The sequence below is a fragment of the Camarhynchus parvulus genome, chromosome 22 (genome assembly GCF_901933205.1).
Source record: "Camarhynchus parvulus chromosome 22, STF_HiC, whole genome shotgun sequence".
NCBI classification, from domain to species: domain Eukaryota; kingdom Metazoa; phylum Chordata; class Aves; order Passeriformes; family Thraupidae; genus Camarhynchus; species Camarhynchus parvulus.
Window position 1 is genome coordinate 1008507 of NC_044592.1, and position 21100 is coordinate 1029606.

Consider the following 21100-nt stretch of genomic DNA (forward strand, 5'->3'; position numbering starts at 1 on the left):
AGCTGGAGCAGGGACCCTTCCACCCTTCCCACTCAGCATTCCAGGCAGGAAAACCAAACCCAGGGAATGAGGAGCTTCTCCAGGTTGGGGTTTCCCCTCCAGATGGGATTTTCCCCTCCAGGTGGGATTTTCCCCCTCCATGTGGGGTTTTTGTCCCTCCAGGTGGGATTTTGTCCCTCCAGATGGGATTTTCCCCCTCCAGGTGGGATTTTTGTCCCTCCAGATGGGATTTTTCCCCTCCAGATGGGATTTTCCCCCTCCATGTGGGGTTTTCCCCTCCAGGTGGGATTTTTCCCCTCCAGATGGGATTTTTCCCCTCCAGATGGGATTTTCCCCCTCCATGTGGGGTTTTTGCCCCTCCAGGTGGGATTTTCCCCCTCCAGGTGGGATTTTTCCCCTCCAGGTGGGATTTTTGCCCCTCCATGTGGGGTTTTTGCCCCTCCAGGTGGGATTTTTCCCCTCCAGGTGGGATTTTTCCCCTTCCAGGTGGGGTTTTTGCCCCTCCTGCACAGGGCTGAGCAGCAGGGAGGGCTGGAGGTGCCTCTGGGGTTTCCCAAGGATCTGGGGCTGGTTCGGAGCTGCCAGGGGCTCTGTAAACAGCAGCTCCAGGGTCTGGGGGCAGAGCAGCTCCGGGCACCCCCGGGGATCCCAGGAGAGCTCCTGGAACGGGATCAGGGCTCAGGGAGGAAAACGTGGGATCAGCTCAGCGAGGACGCGGGCTGGTCAGCCGTCCCTCCCATGCAAATGTACCTTCAGCAAGCTTACATTGCAAAATAACAACATCGGCTAAAAATCGACGTCTTCAAGAGTTGTAGAAAACGGAATTGAGATTTCCCCCTCTCCCCACCAGGGGATTTTGGGATGGCCCAGGTGCTGCCAAAGTGATGTCCCCATTCCTTGTCCCCTCAAGGGGCTTCCAAGGACCGTGACACGCACAGGAGAAGCCAGGCCACACCTGGGTAATTAAAGCCAATCTGGCCAGAAAATCAGTGATTTTGGGTCTTCCTCACAGGAGGGAAGAACTGAGCCCTTTCAAAGCAGCTTTGCACCCAGCTGTAGAAGCATTTTAAAACCACCTGACTGCCTACATAGAAAAATAAAGGATAAACATTATCCAGCTATTTTATATTTATATAAAATTAACTTCTGTGCCGGGACATTTTTGTTTCTCTGCTGTAAAAATAAAAAAATAAAATTAAAAAAAAAAATCAGCTTAGGTTGGGTAACCTAAACCTTCAGCAAGGAGTAAACTCCATCTTCCATCTTATTTCCAGAAAAAGAGAAGCTTGAGATTTCACTGCTTCAAAATAAAGTTATTAAATAGATATATATTAATATCAAAGTCTGTATAAACTCTTTTTTGTTGTTGTTGTTGTTGTTTAAGGGAAAGGGGCACTCAGTGACCAGGAATCACAGGGGACACTGAGTGACCGGGAATCCACAGGGACACTGGGTGACAGGGGACACTGAGTGACCGGGATTCCCTGGGGAGCACCATGGGGAATCCCCAGGGACACCCAGTGACTCGAAATCCCTGGGGACACCTGGTGATAGGGGGACACTCAGTGACCAGGAGTCCCAGGGACACCAGTGACTGGGAATCCTGGAGGACACTCAGTGACCAGGAATCCCTGAGGAGCACTTGGTGACAGGGGACACTGAGTGACCAGGAATCCTTGAGGAGCACCACAGGAATCCCTGGGGACACTCGGTGACAGGGAATCCCCAGGGACACACAGCGATCAGGAATCCCTGGGGACATTGGGTGACAGGGGACACTGAGTGACCAGGAATCCCAGGGGAGCACCATGGGAATCCCTGAGAAACACCATGGGAATCCCCAGGGACACTCAGTGACCAGGAAACCCTGGGACACTCGGTGACAGGGGGGACACTGAGTGACCAGGAATCCTTGAGGAGCACCACAGGAATCCCTGGGGACACTGAGTGAGCAGGAATCCCTGGGGAGCACGATGGCATTCTCTGGGGACACTCAGTGACCGGGAATCTCAGGGGAGCACCATGGCAATCCCTGGGAAACATCATGGGAATCCCCAGGGACACCCAGTGACCAGCAATCCCTGGGGACACTCAGTGATTGGGAATCCTGGAGGACACAGAGTGACTGGGAATCCCTGGAGACACCTGGTGACAGGGGGACACTGAGTGACCGGGAATCCCTGAAGAGCACCACAGGAATCCCTGGGAAACACCATGGGAATCCCTGGGGACACTCAGTGACCAGGAATCCCTGGGGCACTCAGTGACAGGGACACACTCAGTGACCAGGAATCCCCAGAACCCCCGGGGCACGCAGTGACCGAGCACCAAGGGATGTGGGGATGTGAATCCAGCAGAATTCCAGCGGGGCCGCCCGGGAGGAGCCCCAGGGAGGCTCCCACTCCCTTGGCCCAGGAGTTTGTTATGATCTTTTCTCCAGCGCGCGCTTGGTGAGGACGTACTTGAAGAACTCGTACACGGACCAGGCGATGGCCGTGGAGGGCATCTGGTAAATGACCCGGGCCTGGACGCCTTTGAAGAAGCCGGGGAGCCCTCCCAGCTGGTACACGGTGCTGAAGGCGTTGGCCATGCCCGACAGGTGCCCCCTGATCTTGAGGGAGCTCAGGGCCGTGTTCTCCTGCGTGTTGAGCAGCGTCTTGCACACGTCCAGCGGCGTGGTGGCGGCGGCGGCCACAGCCCCGGCCACGGCGCCGGCCACGATGTGCGACTGGGGCTGGTACTGGCGGTGGGGGTTCAGGTGCTCCTGCATCAGCTCGTAGGTGATGAAGTGGATGGCCTGGAAGGGCACGTTCATGGTCAGCTGCGTGGTGTAGCTGCGGTAGAAAGCTCCCAAGCCCTCGGTCCTGTGCACCGTCCGCACGCAGCCCAGCACCGACGTGTACGGGGAGTTGAACATCTGCAGGCGCTGCTTCACCACTGCTCGGGGGGGACACGTGGGGACAGGGACATGGCTCAGCTGGGGGGCTGGCCTGCCTGGCACAGCCCCAGAGTGACCCCAGGCACAGCCCCAGAGTGACCCCAGGCACAGTCCCAGAGTGACCCCAGGCACAGCCCCAGAGTGACCCCAGGCACAGCCCCAGAGTGACCCTGCCCCACCCAAACTGACAGCCCCGAGCTGCCCTTCCCTGCCCAAACTGATCCCCCTGAGCTGCCCAGGGCCCCCAGAACTAGGGACAGACGTGGGGACAGGGACATGGCTCAGCTGGGGTCAGGCCTGCCTGGCACAGCCCCCAGAGTGACCCTTCCCCACCCAAACCAAACCCCCTGAGCTGCCCAGTGCCCCCAGAACTGGGGACAGACGTGGGGACAGGGACACGGCTCAGCTGTGGGGTCAGGCCTGCCTGGCACAGCCCCCAGAGTGACCCTTCCCCACCAAAACTGATGCCCCTGAGCTGCCCAGGGCCCCCAGAGCTCAGCACAGTGAGGGGACAGCTCAGAGCTCACTTCCTAATGAACCCCTCTCCTCAGGTTTAATTAATGGCCCTTTAGTTCTAATGAACCCCTATCCTCAGGTCTAATTAATGACCCTTTAGTTCTAATGAACTCCTCAGGGTTAATTAATGACCTACTAGCTCTAATGAACCCCTCTCCTCACAGTTAATTAATGGCCCTTTAGTTCTAATGAACTCCTCAGGGTTAATTAATGACCCACCGGCTCTAATGAACCCCTCAGGGTTAATTAGTGACCCTCAGCCAGGCTGCTCAGGATGCACAAACACCCAGCAGGGACGAGGGCAGAAGGTGAAGTCCCACCTGAGCATGCCCAGGGTGTCACACACCCCCCCAGCCCCATTGGCTGCAGGGACTTCCACTGGCTAACGAGGCCAGTTAATTTACCTGATTTAATCAGGGTGTGATTAACAGGATTTGATACACTGGAGGGATTATCCTTCAGAGATTCCCAGCCCTGGGCTCACTCAGGAGCACACCCAGTGACACTGGCAGGTGGCAGCATTGTCACTTGAGCTGCATTTCCCCGTCAATACTCCTTTTCCTGAGGCCTTCTCCTGCCGCTCCACCTCCCCAGGAATCTCACAGTGTCACAGACATTTCCTTTATGAAAAATCCTCTCTCAGGATTTTTCCTGCTGAAGCTGAGAAGTTCAGCAACCAGACATAAACAACAGGTTATCTGCTGCTGTGGAATGCACCAGGTCTGTCTGGATTGGCCCAGATTGGATGTTTAGAAATAATGGCCAATCCAGAACTGAGAGCTCTCTCGGACTGTGCTGAGAGAGCGGGGTTTGTCGTCATTCTTCACTTTTCTGTTCTTAAGTTAGGTAGCAGCTTGTGGAAACCTTTCCTTTCTTTTGTGTAGTGTAGTTATAATAGATGTATATATCATAAAATAATAAATCAAGCCTTCTGATCATGGAGTCAGATCTACATCTCTTCCTTCATCCCAAGAACCCTTGTGACCGCCATCACATCACGGTCCCTCTGTGCTCACCCAGCACCCTGAGCTCAGCCTGGCTGGCCCAAAGCTTCAGCAACACCAGAGCCCCTGCCCCAGGGAGCAGCAGAGTGGTGACAGCAAAGGTGGCACCAGTACAGGGGACACCTCCCCTGGAAGTCCCCATGCACCTCAGATCCGGGGATAATAAATCCCTCCTGGCTGCTCTCCCTCTCCCCCCAGGACAGAGGAATGAGGTGCCAGCCTTTGGATTTCTCCCAGCTGGGGCAGCCCTGGATTCCCTCCTGCTCTTGCCGAGGGGCACAGGGACAGGAGCCAGGAGGGATTTGTGCCTGGGCTCCCCGGGCAGGGCACTGCGGGCCTGGCTGTCCCGAGGGAGCGGCGTGCCCAGCACACCAGGCTTACCCTCAGCAGGGTTCATCACGGCGTCGTGGAGCAGCGTGGCCACACTCCCGGCGATGCCTGCAAGGAAGAGCAGCGCTGAGAAAACAAATCCCGGCTCAAAAGGGATCGCTGCCACCCAGGGGATCCACCCAGGGGGATCCATCCATGGCAAATCCACCCAGGGGATCCATCCAGGGGAATCCATCCATGGGAATCCACCCAGGGAATCCATCCAGGGAATCCATCCAGGGGAATCCACCCATGGGAATCCATCCAGGGGATCCATCTATGGGAAACCCATCCAGGGCAAATCCATCCAGGGGGATCCCATCCATGGGAATCCACCCAGGGGGATCCCATCCATGGCAATCCATCCATGGCAAACCCACCCAGGGGATCCATCCAGGGGGATCCCACCCATGGGAATCCATCCAGGGAATCACCCAGGGAATCCATCCATGGGAATCCATCTAGGGGATTCCACCCAGGGGAATCCATCCATGGGAATCCATCCAGGGGTATCCCATCCACAGGGAATCCATCCAGGGGGATCCCATCCACGGGAATCCCACCCATGAGAATCTATCCATGGGAATCCACCCAGGGGATCCATCTATGGGGATCCATCCAAGGGGATCTCATCTGTGGGAATCCATCCACTGGAATCATGTCCATGGAGGATCCCATCCATGGGGAATCCATCCGGGGGGGCTTCATCCATGGGGACCCCTTCCATGGGAATCCATCCATGGAGATCCCATCCGGGGGGGCCTCCATCCATGGTGGGGGGCTCCATCCATGTGGGGCTCCTATCCATGGGGAATCCATCCATGGGGGATCATCCATGGGAGAATCCATCCAGGGGGCTTCATCCATGGGGACCCCATCCATGGGAAGGCATCCATGGGAATCCCATCCAGGGGGCTCCCATCCACAGAGGTCCCATCCACGGTGGATCCCATTAATGGAGATCCCATCCATGGTGGGGGCTGCCGTCCATGGGGCTGCTGTCCATTGGGAAGCTCCATCCCTGGTGGATCCCATCCATGGGAAGGCATCCATGGAGGTCCCATCCATGGTGAGGGCTCCCATCCATTGGGAAGCTCCATCCCTGGTGGATCCCATCCAGGCTGAGGGAGCGCCCCGGTCCCACCCCCAGGCCACAGCCCAGGTTCCCAGGGCAGGAACCCCCTCCTGAGAGAGCCCTGGCTCCGCTCCCAGCCCCACCTCTGCAGCTCCCACCAACTGCCAGGATCCATCCACCCCAGACACCCGCGGCGCCTGAGCCAGCCGTGAGCAATGCTTACCCTGCCCTCAGCACGGCCCTAATTGGGGATTCTCATCCCTTTACTCAGCCTGGTTCCAGCGCCCGGGCCGTGCCAAAGCCAGCCAGCCCTGACCCATCCCCGCTCCGCTCTGGGACCGGAGCAGCCACTCCTTCCCTTTGATGTTGGCTCCCACCTCCAACTCCCTCTTGCCCAAATCACTTGGGGTCATTTCGTGAAGCCACAGCTCTGACTCTCCTGCTGGCACCTCAGGCCTGTAGCTACTTGAAAGGCAAACGCAGGAACGTGTTTGAGGAGAAGGGATTGCATTCCCTTCCCTGAGTTCAGCGTCCCATGGCAGATTCCCAGCAGCACAAACCAGCAAAACCACGGGAATCTCCAGCACAAACCCTCTGCTACAGCCCTGACTCCTCAACTCCAGGCTTGCTGCTGGCTCCAAAAGTGAAATGTTCCTGCTAAAAATCAAAGCACACAGAGGATGGAGGGCGCTCAGGGCTCCCAGGGACACCTGAACTCAAACCTCCAGAGGCTGAGGTGATGCCTTCAACACAAGATCACACCCTTGGGTGATACCTTCAAAGGTGGGACTTGATCCTGAAGATCTTTCCCAACTTTAAGGATTCCACGGCAATTTAGGAACAGCACAGATGCACCTGAACACCTTTTGCCCACTAAATTGATTATTTGTGCGGGAAAAATTTGAAATTAACTAAGAATTGATGATTTGTGCTGGAAAAATTTGAGATTAAATAAGAATTTAGATTGGAAGGAGCACTAGTCTGAGTGAAAAGCAAGCAAGGAATATTGATAACCACAAACATGATTTTTTAGGGCAAACCCCAAAAATTCCACTGGCCAAGCTGTGTCCTCCACTAAATCCATGATTCGTGCTGGAAAAATTTGAGATTAAATAAGAATTTAGATTGGGAGGGGCACTAGGCTGAGTGAAAAGCAAGGAAGGAATAGGTTGATAAACACAAATGGGGTTTTTTTTAAGGGTAAACCCCAAAAAACCCCAAGCGGCCAATGGTATTTTGATAATTTGTGCTGAAAATTTTTGAGAATAAATAAGAATTTAGACTGGGAGGGGCACTAGGCTGAGTGAAAAGCAAGCAAGGAAAACTGATAATCACAAATGGGGGATTTTTTTTAGGACAAACCCCAAAAATACCATTGGCCAAGTGGCTGTTTCCTCCACTAAATTGATGATTTGTGCTGGAAAATTTGAGATTAAATAAGAATTCAGATTGGGAGGGGCACTAGGCTGAGTGAGAAGCAAGGAAGGAATAGGTTGATAACCACAAATGGTTTGGTTTCTTTTTTAGGGCAAACTCTAAAGATACCATCGGCCAAGTGGCCAATGGCATTTTGATGATTTGTGCTGGAAAATTTGAAATTAAATAAAAATTGATGATTTATGCTGAAAAAATTTGAGAATAAATAAGAATTTAGATTTGGAGAGGCACTAGCCTGAGTGAAAAGCAAGCAAGGAATAGGCTGATAACCACAAATGGTTTTTTTCAGGGCAAACCCCAAAAATACCATTGGCCAAGTGGCTGTTTCCTCCACTAAATCGGTCATTTGTGCTGGAAAAATTTGAGATTAAATAAGAACTGATTATTTGTGCTGGGAAATTTGAGAATAAATAGGAATTTAGACTGGGAGGGGCACTAGGCTGAGTGAGAAGCAAGCAAGGAATAGGTTGATAACCACAAATGGTTTGGGGTTTTTTTTTTAGGGCAAACCCCAAAAAACCCCAAGCAGTCAATGGCATTTTGATAATTTGTGCTGGAAAATTTGAGATTAAATAAGAACTGATGATTTGTGCCAGAAAATTTGAGAAGAAATAAGAATTTAGACTGGGAGGGGCACTAGGCTGAGTGAGAAGCAAGCAAGGAATAGGTTGATAAGCAAGGAATATTGATAACCACAAATGGGGTTTTTTTTAGGGCAAACCCCAAAAATACCATTGGCCAAGTGGCTGTTTCCTCCACTAAATCGGTCATTTGTGCTGGAAAAATTTGAGATTGAATAAGAACTGATGATTTGTGCTGGAAAATTTGAGATTAAATAAAAATTGATGATTTGTGCTGGAAAATTTGAGATTAAATAAGAACTGATGATTTGAGCCGGAAAATTTGAGAATAAATACAAATTTAGATTTGGAGGGGCACTAGGCTGAGTGAGAAGCAAGGAATAGGTTGATAACCACAAATGGGTTTTTTTTAGGACAAACCCCAAAAATACTATTGGCCAAGTGGCTGTTTCCTCCACTAAATTGATGATTTGTGCTGGAAAATTTGAGATTAAATAAGAATTTAGATTTGGAGGAGCACTAGGCTGAGTGAGAAGCAAGCAAGGAATAGGTTGATAACCACAAATGGTTTGGGGTTTTTTTTTTAGGGCAAACCCCAAAAAACCCCAAGCAGTCAATGGCATTTTGATAATTTGTGCTGGAAAATTTGAGATTAAATAAGAACTGATGATTTGTGCCGGAAAATTTGAGAAGAAATAAGAATTTAGATTGGGAGGGGCACTAGGCTGAGTGAGAAGCAAGCAAGGAATAGGTTGATAAGCAAGGAATATTGATAACCACAAATGGGGTTTTTTTAGGGCAAACCCCAATAATACCATTGGCCAAGTGGCTGTTTCCTCCTGGCTGGAAAACGTCACTGAGGGACTTTTTCATTTTCTCGTAGCAGGCGAAGTACAAGGCGTGGGCCGGGCCAGCCCCCAGCACGGTGACGTCGATGCCGCGCAGGGGCCGCCAGAAGCCCTCGGTCTGCACCATCCTCTTGAGAGCCTCGTACACGCCCCGGTACTGCGCCTTGGGGTCTGGCTGCAGGCTCTGCATGCGGGTCTGCAACGAAGCACAGCAGGGACAGCCCTGGTTACCTCTGCAAACACACGGAACAGTTCTCTTAAAACACTTTTTCTCACCATTCACCGGTTTTCCAGCCACCAAATCCTCTGATCCCTTCAGATATTGGCATTGCCAAGCAGGAGCCATCTTTTAAACCCACTATTTTTGTCACTATTTACCATTTTTCCAGCAGAGACCATCACCAAACCCTTCTGATCCCTTCTCCCCACCCCAGATCTCTTTGAGGTTTCATTTCCATTCCAAACCTCCAGGTGTTGGCGCTTCCAAGCAGGAGCCAGGTGCCCTGACCCCCAGGGGAGCTCTGACCTTGCCCCTCATCCATGGAGAAAGTTTCCTGGACTTCAAGACAGGCTGGAATCCACAGAAGTGTGAAATGGATTACAGAGAGCGGTGTAGGTGTGTCACTGGGGGAGAAACTGAGCGTTTGGGGTTTTTAGTGTGTTGTGGGTGGAAGCAAGATGGGGAGCACGGGGTGTCATCCTGGGTTTGTTCTTGGTGTTCACAGGGGTCTCAGGACGAGGTGAGAGATGAGAAGCTTGACTCCATGTTTCAGAAGGCTGATTTATTATTTTATGATGTATATGAAAAGAAAATGATATATTGGAACTATAGTAAAAGAATAGAAGAAAAGATTTAATCAGAAAGAGGGAAAGGGAAAGGGAAAGGGAAAGGGAAAGGGGAAGGGGAAGGGGAAGGGGAAGGGAAGGGAAGGAAGGGAAGGGAAGGGAAGGGAAGGAAGGGAAGGGAAGGGAAGGGAAGGGAAGGGAAGGGAAGGGAAGGGAAGGGAAGGGAAGGGAAGGGAAGAGAAGAGAAGAGAAGAGAAGAGAAGAGAAGAGAAGAGAAGAGAAGAGAAGAGAAGAGAAGAGAAGAGAAGAGAAGAGAAGAGAAGAGAAGAGAAGAGAAGAGAAGAGAAGAGAAGAGAAGAGAAGAGAAGAGAAGAGAAGAGAAGAGAAGAGAAGAGAAGAGAAGAGAAGAGAAGAGAAGAGAAGAGAAGAGAAGAGAAGAGAAGAGAAGAGAAGAGAGAAAGAAAAGAAAAAGAAAAGAAAAAGGAAAAGAAAAGAAAAGGGAAAGAAAAGGAAAAGAAAAGAAAAGGAAATAAAATCTTGTAACTGACCAGAGTCTGAGCCAGCTGACTGTGATTGGCCATTAATTAAAAACAACCACATGAGGCCAATCAAAGATTCACCTGTTGCATCCCACAGCAGCAGATAATTATGGTTTACATTTCATTTCTAAGGCCTGTCAGCTTCTCAAGAGAAAAGATCTCAGCAAAAAGATTTTTCATAAAATATGTCTGTGACATTCATGCTGCTTCTTCCTTCTTCTTCTCCGTGGCTTTGGGTGGCAGTTTGTAATTGGGCAGAAAAGTGCCCATTGCAGCTCTGTGGGATCAGTTATTGGGTTAAAGGGGGAAATAACCCAGGTGTCAGCTCCTAATTGGATAGTTTAGTTTTAAAAGACCCTGGAACCAGAGATTGTTGGCCATTTTGTGCCTTCTAATGAAAAGCTGCAGAACTCACAGCAGTGAGGCTGCTTTACTGATAAGAAATAACAAATTTGAGTCCCAACATGAACCGGAGTCTCGAGTGCCTTCAATCCAGACCCAGAGAAACCCACAGCTGGGACCCCCCAGTCACCCAGGCCATGCAGCAAACCCGGGGTTCAGAGCCACCAGAATCCCGAGATCACTGAGGGGTCACTTCAGCCCCAGATGTTCCTTATTTATCCTAATTTCTTATTTATCCTGCTGGAGGGAGCCCACACTCCATCCAGCGGGATAAATAAGCTCTGAACCCCAATTTTGGGGGAGTTCAGCTGGAATAGGACAGGGCACAAGCCAGGCTCAAGCCTGAACCCCAATTTTGGGGAGTTCAGGAACAGGATAAGGCTCAAGCCAGGCTCCAGCCTGAACCCCAATTTTGGGAGAGTTCAGCTGGAATAGGACAGGGCACAAGCCAGGCTCAAGCTCTGAACCCCAATTTTGGGGGAGTTCAGCTGGAATAGGACAGGGCACAAGCCAGGTTTAAGCTCTGAACCCCAATTTTGGGGGAGTTCAGGAGCAGGACAGGGCACAAGCCAGGCTGGGACACCCAGGCCGCTCCTGGAGGGAAGTGCAACCTCTGCTCTGCTTTATCCATGGAAATCCCAAGGAATGAGGCTGCTCCAAAGGCTGGGTGAAGAAATCCAGGGAAGGCTGTAATTTTCTCCTGCTTTCAACACCCTGGCTCTGCCCCAGCTTGTCCCTCCTGCAGCTGCCCAGCAGCTTGGGACAGTTCCTAGAAGGGCAAGGTGGGAAAACCGGGAACAGGCAGGAATTCCCTGAAAAGGAGAAAATGCAGGGCCAGGGTCCCTCAGAGGCTCGGGGAGGTTCCTTGTCCCAGGGGTTTTCTCCCCCGAGGGCCTGGCAGGGAATTCCAGCTGCATTTCTGTCCCTGGGGGTTTTTTCTCGCACAGATTTTGAGCCAGCTGAGCTCCTGGCACCCAGACCTGCTCCAAAGCTCCCTGCCACCACTTCATTACACAACACTCCCTCAGGAAAATTCCTTGGAGCTCCTTCAAAGGCCTGGAGGTGACAATGACAACATGCGAGGGGTCGCAGGACCTCAATCGGCGCTGGGTAAAATCCTCAAACCTCCACAGCCACCCCTGGAAATCCTGAGCAGCAAAATGCCCACAGATCCTCCCTGTGGAAAAGGTTAAGAACTGAGACGGCCCTGGAGGCAGCCAAGGAAGGCCTGAAATTCCAGCCAAATTTTTAGGGTTTTTAAAGTGTATTTACTCCAAACTCCATCATTTGGTTGGCCTGGACTTGAGCAAGCCCAGCTTGGTTTTGTTGCCCCCGAGGACACTGGCCCTGCACTTTCTCCTTTTCAGGGAATTCCTGCCTGCTCCCAGTTTGCCCAGCTCAGCGCCCTGCGCTGGGACGAGGTGGGCATGGGCCACAGGATGGCCTTGGAAAGCTTTTCCAAGCTCAGGAATTCCAGGATTCGGCAATTCCAGCCCGTGACACCAAAACCAGGCCCCTGGAGCAGCCCCAGACCAGCAGCCCTGGGCAAGAGGGGGATTCAGCAAACTCTGGAATTCCTCTTTTCCACAGAGAGGCTGCAGAGCTGCACGAGGATTCCCTCCTCAGCAGGAACCCTGCAGCTCATCAAGCCCCTCATTAATTAGCCATTCCATAAAAACCTTTAAGGTTTGAACCTTGGAGCCCCCAAAGCCCAAAACCCTTCCACAGCCCCTCGGTGGGCCCAAGGAAGAACCAGAGCTGGGTTCAGGAGTTTCACCCAAAATAACAAAACCAAGCTGGGTTTACTCGAGTCCAGGCCAACCAAATGATGGTATTTGGAGTAAATACACTTTAAAAACCCTAAAAATTTGGTTGGAATTTCAGACTCCAGCATCAGCTGGTGCTCATGGAAGGCATCACCCCCAGCCAGGGAATCTGGCAGGTTGTGCAAAGCTCCCTGTTCCACATCCCTGGGAGCTCCAAACAAACCCAAAAACTCAGGAAAATCCCCCAGGGAGGGCAGCAATGCACTGAACCAGCTCAGAATTTAAAAGCAGGTTTCATATCCAGCTGTCCATGCAACCCCTCATGGTCTCTGCACCTTCCACCCTGTGGAGGCTGCTCAGGATTCCAGGATGCCCTGGAGAGAATCCCAGTTCATCCCAGTTTATCCCAGGTGACATTTATGTGCAGGACCAGGCTGGCTTTGGGAAGTAAAGCCAACCAAGCCATTACTGATGATCCACCCCAGCAGTTCCCATGCAGGAACAGAACCTCCTGTAGCTCTCAGGGCCACACAAACCCCAGAAAAATCAATTTACAGACACCCTGCTGCTCCAGCTTGCTCAGGAACGGGGCAGCTTTTCGTGGCAAAGGGATGTGAGGTGGGTACAGCTCTCAAATGAGAATTAATAAACAGGATTTCTTTTTATTCTGGTGGATCTGAGCTGCTCTGAAGGGCTTCAAAACTCACCCCACAGCCCAGAGGAGCCCACACAGGCTGCAGTTTGCATCAGCCACGCATCGCGGAAAAGAGACAACAGCTCAAGGGGCAGATAAAACCAGGCTAACACCCAAGGATAACCACTGGTAAAACAAAACCCCAAGGCAGATAAAACAGGACTAACTGCCCAAGGATGCAAAGAAAAACCCCCCCCCCCCCCAAAAAAAACCACCACCAACCCCCAAAAAAAAACAAAAAGCAGGATTTAGCAGGACAAACAGCCCAAGGAGCAGATAAAACCAGGACTAACTGCCCAAGGAATAACCAAAACCTGGGTAAAACAGGACAAACAGCCCAAGGAGCAGATAAAACCAGGACTAGCTGCCCAAGGAATAATCAAAACCTGGGTAAAACAGGACAAACAGCCCAAGGAGCAGATAAAACCAGGACTAGCTGCCCAAGGAATAACCAAAACCCAGGTTCAACAGGACTAACAGCTCAAGGAGCAGGTCAAACCAGGATTCAGCAAGCCAAGGAGCAGCCAAAAGCAGGATTCAGGAGGACAAACTACCCAAAGAATATCCAAAATCAAGAAAAACAATCCGAGGAATAACCAAAACCTGATTTAACAGGACAAACTGCCCAAGGAATAACCAAAATCAGGATTTAGGAGAACAAACTGCCCAGGGAATAATCAAATCCAGATTCAGGAGGACAAACAGCCAAAGGAATAATCAAAATCAGGATTTAGGATGGCAAACTGCCTAAGGAATAATGAAAACCTGGGTTTAATAGGACAAACTGCCCAAGGAATAATCAAAATCCAGATTTAGGAGAACACCCAGCCAGAGGAATAACAAAAATCAGGATTTTGGAGAACAAACAGCCCGAGGAATAACCAAATCCAGATTTAGGAGGCCAAACAGCCCAAGGAATAACCAAAACCAGGACTGAATAGAGCTAAAAGCACAAGGAATAAACAAACACCTGGGTTTAACAGGACAAGTTGCCCAAGGAATAATCAAATCCAAATTTAGGAGGTCAAACAGCCCAAGGGATAACCAAAATAAGGACTGAATAGAGCTAAAAACATAAAGGAATAACCAAAACCTGGGTTTAACAGGACAAACTGCCCAAGGAATAATCAAAATCAGGATTTAGGAGAACACACAGCCGGAGAAATAACCAAAATCAGGATTTAGGAGGACCAAGGAATAATCAAAATCAGGATTCTGGAGAACAAACTGCCTGAGGAATAACCAAATCCAGATTTAGGAGGACAAAGAGCCCAAGGAATGACCAAAATCAGGGTTTTGGGGAACAAACAGCCCCAGCAATAACCAAACCAGGATTTTGGGGAACAAACAGCCCCAGCAATAATCCAAATCGGGATTTTGGAGAACAAACTGCCTGAGGAATAACCAAAATCTGGATTTAGGAGGACCAAGGAATAACCAAAATCAGGATTTTGGGGAACAAACTGCCCAAGGAATAACCAAAATCAGGATTTAGGAGAACAAACAGCCCAAGGGATAACCCAAATCAGGATTTTGGGGAACAAACAGCCCAAGGAATAACCAAATCAGGATTTTGGAGAACAAACAGCCCAAGCAATAACCAAAATTGGGATTTTGGAGAACAAACAGCCCAAGCAATAACCAAAATTGGGATTTTGGAGAACAAATAGCCCAAGCAATAACCAAATTAGGATTTTGGGGAACAAACAGCCCCAGCAATAACCAAATCAGGATTTTGGGGAACAAACAGCCCCAGCAATATCCACATCCAGGACGATGCTGGCTGCTGGCAGCCCAAGGCCCGGAGCTGGGAGCAGCTCTGAGGGAGGCAGCAGAACGTTATCAGGGCTCGAGGAGATGGTTCCCCGAGCTGGGCAGTGCCCCCAGCTCCTCTCACCTATCTGAAGCCACCAAGCAGCTCCTGGAGCCTCACCCCTGATAAGCAGCCAAGAAATTCTTCTCCACCTACTGCAACTAATCCCCGTTGCATAAGGCAGCAGTGCAGGGCCAGCCACGCGCGCCCTGCCCGTCCTGGCTGCAGCCTGGGCAGGGAAAAACAAAGAGCAGCACCACAAGTGCCAGGTCAGGCTGAGGCAGCGCCCTGCTCCAGGGGCAGAGCTCTGTCCTGCGGGATGCACCTTGGGAAGGGCCCCAGCACCCTCCAGTGCTGTTTTCTTGTTGGTTTTTAGACAGATTTGTTTTTCCAGGTCTCTGTTTTGCACATGCGGGCAGAGGGTCGCTGGTTTGACACCCTACAAACACCCTCAGACCCCATCTGCCACCCTACAAACGCCCTCAGACCCCGTCTGCCACCCTACAAACACCCTGAGACCTCACCTGCCACCCTACAAACGCCCTCAGACCCCATCTGCCACCCTACAAACGCCCTCAGACCCCGTCTGCCACCCTACAAACACCCTCAGACCCCGTCTGCCCCCCTACCCTACAAACGCCCTCAGACCTGGTCTGCCACCCTACAAACACCCCCCCCTCCCAACCCCCTACAAACACCCTCCGCGCTGCCTTTTTGTTTGGGGTTTCTTTATGGATTTTCTCTGAGCACAACCTGCTCTTCCCAGGTTCATGAGACAGAAGGGCACCAAGGGAACACAAAATGCTTTTCCAGCTGAACCCCAGTTTTGGGGCAGTTCAGCTGGAGCAGGACAAAGCACAAGCCAGGCTCAAGCTCTGAACCCTAATTTTGGGGGGATTCAGCTGGAACAGGACGAGCCAAGCTAAAGCTCTGAACCCCAAGTTTGGGGGAGCTCGACTGGAGCAGGGCAAGGCATGACCCAGGCCCCAGCTCTGAACCCCAATTTTGGGGGATTTCAATTGGAATAGGACAACAGGCTCAAGCTCTGAACCCCAATTTTGGGGCAGTTCAGCTGGAACAGGACAAAGCACAAACCAGGCTTAAGCTCTGAACCCCAATTTTGGGGGATTTCAATTGGAACAGCACAAAGCACAAGTCAAGCTGCAGCTCTGAACCCCAGTTTTGGGGGGATTCAGCTGGAACAGCCCCAAATGAGCAGCACACCCTTGGGAGGGGAGCAGAGGGTCAGTCCAGCAGCTTATCCAGGAATTCCCAACATCCCAAACTCCCCCTCAGCTGGAACATGAGGAACTGCTCCTCCTGGGGCAGCTGCAAACGGGGGGATGCAGAATCTCCCACCAGCAAAGCCCAAAGCATGCACAGCCCTGCCTCCCCCAGATGTTCTGCTGAGTTCCTTTGTGACCACAGGGAAGCTCCAAAGGCAGGCCAGGTTTTCATGGAACAGGATTTTTGTGATCCCTAGAACCACTGGCACCCTCTGCCAGAAGGGAGGTGCCAGCCCTGCACAGCTCCAGCTTCTCCCCCCAGCAATTAATGAATGCCCAGGGGAGCAAAACTGCTCCTGACATCCCCAAAGGGAACAAAACTGCTCCTCACATCCCCAAAGGGAACAAAACTGCTCCTGACATCCCCAAAGGGAGCAAAACTGCTCCTGACATCCCCAAAGGGAACAAAACTGTTCCTGACATCCCCAAAGGGAGCAAAACTGTTCCTGACATCCCCAAGGGAACAAAACTGTTCCTGACATCCCCAAAGGGAACAAAACTGCTCCTGACATCCCCAAGGGAGAATTCCTACATCCAAAGGGAACAAAACTGTTCCTGACATCCCCAAAGGGAGCAAAACTGTTCCTGACATCCCCAAAGGGAACAAAACTGTTCCTGACATCCCCAAAGGGAGCAAAACTGTTCCTGACATCCCCAAAAGGGAGCAAAACTGTTCCTGACATCCCAAAAGGGAGCAAAACTGTTCCTGACATCCCCAAGGAGAACAAAACTGTTCCTGACATCCCCAAAGGGAACAAAACTGCTCCTGACATCCCCAAAGGAACAAAACTGCTCCTCACATCCCCAAAGGGAGCAAAACTGTTCCTGACATCCCCAAGGGAACAAAACTGTTCCTGACATCCCCAAAGGGAACAAAACTGTTCCTGACATCCCCAGGGGGATCCCATCCTTTGTTTTCACAGCCTTTGGGAACCAGCTCCAGCAGAAAAGTCCCCAGAAGGGTCAGGGCAGGAGGGGGAGGCTCCAGGGGAGCCCCCCAGGAGCTCCTGTTCTGCTGCCTTCAGGAGTCCTTGGCACGCTGATCCCTCCAGATCACTGGGCATGGATCGGGGCTCCCAGCAGAGCTGGTTTTTGCAGCAGCCACAAACAAAAGCAAGCCTGGGAAGTGTGAGAAACGCCCTCAGCACCAGCAAAACCCCAGCCCAGGGCGTCCAAACAACCAGAGCTGAGAGGGAGAGGCAGAGGGAAAGTGTAGGTGAGGCTGCAGCTCAAGGGGTAAAAAAATAAATAAATTATTATTTATTATTCAACGCTGGAAAATAATGGGGAGGAACAGAGTGTAGATTGAAGGTGGATATTGGGGAGGAGCTCTTCCCTGTGAGGGAGGAGGGAGGGGTGGGATTCCCAGAGGGGCTGCGGCAGGTTGGAGCGCCCCGGGACAGCGGGAGGTGTCCCTGCCCTGGGGTGGCCCCGGGGGATTTTCAGGTCCCTTCCCATCCAAACCACGCCGGGATTCTGTGACCCCGTCAAGCTCAGGGCTTGTGCAAGTGTCTGCAGCAAACAATTCCCCAAATTACGACATTTTCAGTTTCTCTTTGGGAGGAAATGACTCGCTGGGAGGCAGACAGGAGGAACCTGACGGCAGGAGCTGCCCGGGTGCTCCTTCTGCACCTGCAGACAAACCCGACCTGCCCCGGGCTGGAGCTGTGCCCCAGGAAGGGCCACGGAGGGAAAGCTTCGCTCCTTTCCTGCAGGATACAGCGAGAGAGCTGCCACGATACAGTGAAAGAGCTGAGCTGTTACTGGATTACAGCACCACACGAAAACAAACCCTCTTTAGGGATCAAACCCCCCTTTTTGGGTCAGCTGTCCCCTTTGCCCAGAGCAGCCAGCGGAGCAGGGTGAGTGCCCGGGCAGCAGCAGATCCCGGCGGGTTTCGCTGTGTCCCAGCACACAGGGGACCCTGGCCGGGCTCCAGCAGCAGCCGCAGGGATTTCTCCGCTCCCGGATTGCGGATTGGGGATTGCGATTGCCGGAGCTTTTCCCGCAGAGCGCCTCCCCCTCCAGGAAACCGGCGCCGCTTTCATTTCTGAAAGAACGGCACGATTCCGGAGGGACAACACCCAGGGCTGTGCCGGGACCGGGCACAAGCCCCTGATGTGTCCGTGCCCCGCAGCCACGGGGACATCCCCGATCCGTGAGCCAGGTGCAGCCGGGACAGACCCCGAGGGAAAACCGGGCGGGAAAGCCGGGAATATTCCCTTTGAGGGCTTCTCACACTGGCAGGAGCTGCAAAAGCCAAAGCGCTTCCTCTCCTCTGCCCTTTCTACTCTTTCAGGGAGCCCTGCACGAGAAGGAGCAGGGATTGCAACATCTCATGATTCATCGAGGCACTTCGGCTTTTCCCGGCTTTCCTTCTTCTTTTGAAGGCCCCACAGCAGCAAAGCGGCAGGGCAGAGCCAGGAATTATCCTGCAGGATGATTCCCACACTCTGCAGACACTGGGAAGCCTTTCCTGAGTGTGCTCGAGCATCACCAGCTCCAAAATCCAGCGGGCAGCTCCTCCTCAAACACCCTGACCCCAGCAAAGGCACGCACCCATCCCGGTGTGGCCCCATCCCAGCAGGAGCTGGGATCCCAAAGCTCCGGGAGGAAAAAGCTCCCAGGGAGCCCCTGATCCCAGATCCTGAGCTGGGATCCCAAAGCTCCGGGAGGGAAAAGCTCCCAGGGAGCCCCTGATCCCAGTTCCTGAGCCCCTGATCCCAGATCCTGAGCTGGGATCCCAAAGCTCCAAGAGGGAAAAGCTGCTTAGGAAACTCCTGATCCCATTTCCTGAGCTGGGATTTCCAACACTCCAGGAGGGAAAAGCTCACAGGGAGCTCCTGATCCCAGATCCTGAGCCCCTGATCCCAGATCCCGAGCTGGGATCCCAAAGCCCCGGGAGGGAAGAGCTCCCAGGAGCCCCCGATCCCGGTCCCAGGGATGCCAGCAGGGTGGCACCGGGCTGGCATCTCCCAGCCCAGGGAGCAGCTCCGGGGCTGTCACCTCTGCGCCAGCGCTGTGCAGAGCCCCCGGGGCCGCAGGACGGCCCCAGAGCCAGCGGGGATTTGGGGGTGACACCTCGGGGCCCGCCCGGCGCCTGCCCTGCCCCGGGAACCTCGGGCACCCCAACATTCCATGGACACTTCACTCATCTGCACCCCAAAATCCCTTACACATCCCCACCTTTCCTGCACCCCAACATCCCCTCCACGCTCTCCCCCCCTTGCACCCCAATTTCTTGCACATTTTCCTCCCTTGCACCCCAAAAACTCTTACACGTCCCTTAGACCCCAACAACGCCCTGAACCCCCAGCACTCCTTTCACTCCAATGACTCCTTACACATTTCCCCTCTGCACCCCAAAACCTCTGGCACACCCTCCTGGCACCCCCAGCACTTCTTGCACTCCAACAGCCCCTCGCACACCTCTCACACTCCCCCCTTGCACCCCAATAACCATTTACACACTCCCCTCTTGCACCCCCAAGAGACCCCTTGCACACCTCTCCCTCTCCCCGCACCCCAGAAGTTCCTGCTCTCGTACTCCCCCTCTTGCACCCCAGAAGTTTTTGCACCCCAATAACCCCTTGCACACTCCCCTCTTGCATCCCAAAGAAACCTTACACCCCAAAATCCCTCGCACACCTCTCACACTGCCTCTCCCTTGCACCCCAGAAGTTCCTGCACCCCAACAACCCCTTGCACACCTCTCACACTCCCTCTCCCTTCACCCCAATAACTGCTTGCGCACTCCTCTCTTGCACCCCAAAGAAACCTCACACCCCCCAGCACTTCTGACACCCCCAAAACCCCTTGCACACCTCTCACACTCCTCCCGCCTTGCACCCCAGAAGTCCCTGCACCCCAATAACGCTTGCACACCTCTCACACTCTCTCCCTACGCCCCAATAACCCCTTGCACACCTCTTACACTCCCTCTCCCTGCACCCCACAAGCTCCTACACCCCAAAACCCCCCACACACCTCTCACACTCCCCCCCTTGCACCCCACAAGTTCCTGCACCCCAATAACTGCTTGCACACTTCCCTCTACCACTCCAAAAAAACTTTGCACCCCCAGCACTTCTGGCACCCCAAAACCCCTTGCACACCTCTCACACTCCCCTCTCCCTGCACCCCACAAGTCCCTGCACCCCAATAACGCTCGCACACCTCTCACACTCCCCTCTCCCTGTACCCTGGGAGTCCCTGCACCCCAATAACGCTTACACACCTCTCTCTCCCCTCTCCCTGTCCCCCCAACACTCCGCTGCCCTCACCGCTGTCCCGCTGCCCTCGCCGCTGTCCCGCTGCCCGCAGCATCCCCGGCCGCCCCTCCCGTGTCCCCCCGGCCCATCCCGGACCGCCCGGCCCCCCCGGCGCTCGCCGCGTTCCCCGCGCACCTTGACCGAGTCCACAGGGTACATGATCGTGTGCTCCATGATCCCCGCCACGGCCCCGGCCACCATGTGCGTGCCGAGCGCGACGCCGCTGGGCAGGCTCTCGTACTCCTCGCTGTCCGCCAGCCCGGCCCCGGCGGCGGCGGGGGGCCCGGGGCCCGGCGGGGCGGCGGCGCTGCCCGCCATGGCACAGCCCAGCTCCATCCGCCGGCACCGGGGCCGCGGGCCGGGCTGGGACACCGGTACCGGCCGGGGGGGCTGAGGGGGGCACTGGGACCGCGCGCAGCCCAACCGCCTTTAAAGCCGCGCTCGCCACGCCCATCCCGGCCTCACCAATCAGCGCGGCGCGCATTCGTGACATCACTGGGCGGGAAAATGATTGGCAAAAATATTAACCAATGGAAGGTGAGAAGCGAGAAGCAGAGGGCTGTGATTGGTTGTAGTTGTGGGGGATGGGCGGGGCGTACCCGTGAGGGCGGGTGCGCTGTGGCGGCGCCGTGAGGGGGACGCGGCCGCGGAGGTGTAACTGTCACCTGGAGCGGCCGGCGCGGTGTCACACCGAGCCACGGGCGGCGGTTTGTGTCTGCCTGAGGGGGGAAAGGTGTGCTAACCCCGCGGTGCTGCCACGGGGAAAGCTGGGGGG

General features: G+C 53.5%; 1 protein-coding gene across 1 annotated transcript; it reads right to left on the reverse strand.

The window, feature by feature from the left end:
- Positions 1-456: 456 nt before the first annotated feature.
- Positions 457-20661, reverse strand: SLC25A37 (solute carrier family 25 member 37). The gene is made up of 4 exons (XM_030964291.1): positions 20461-20661; positions 8736-8964; positions 4840-4896; positions 457-2937 (listed from the first exon to the last, which is right to left on the reverse strand). The coding sequence occupies exons 1-4, from the start codon at positions 20659-20661 to the stop codon at positions 2423-2425; spliced, it is 1002 nt and encodes a 333-aa protein (XP_030820151.1). The 3' UTR covers positions 457-2422.
- Positions 20662-21100: the final 439 nt, after the last annotated feature.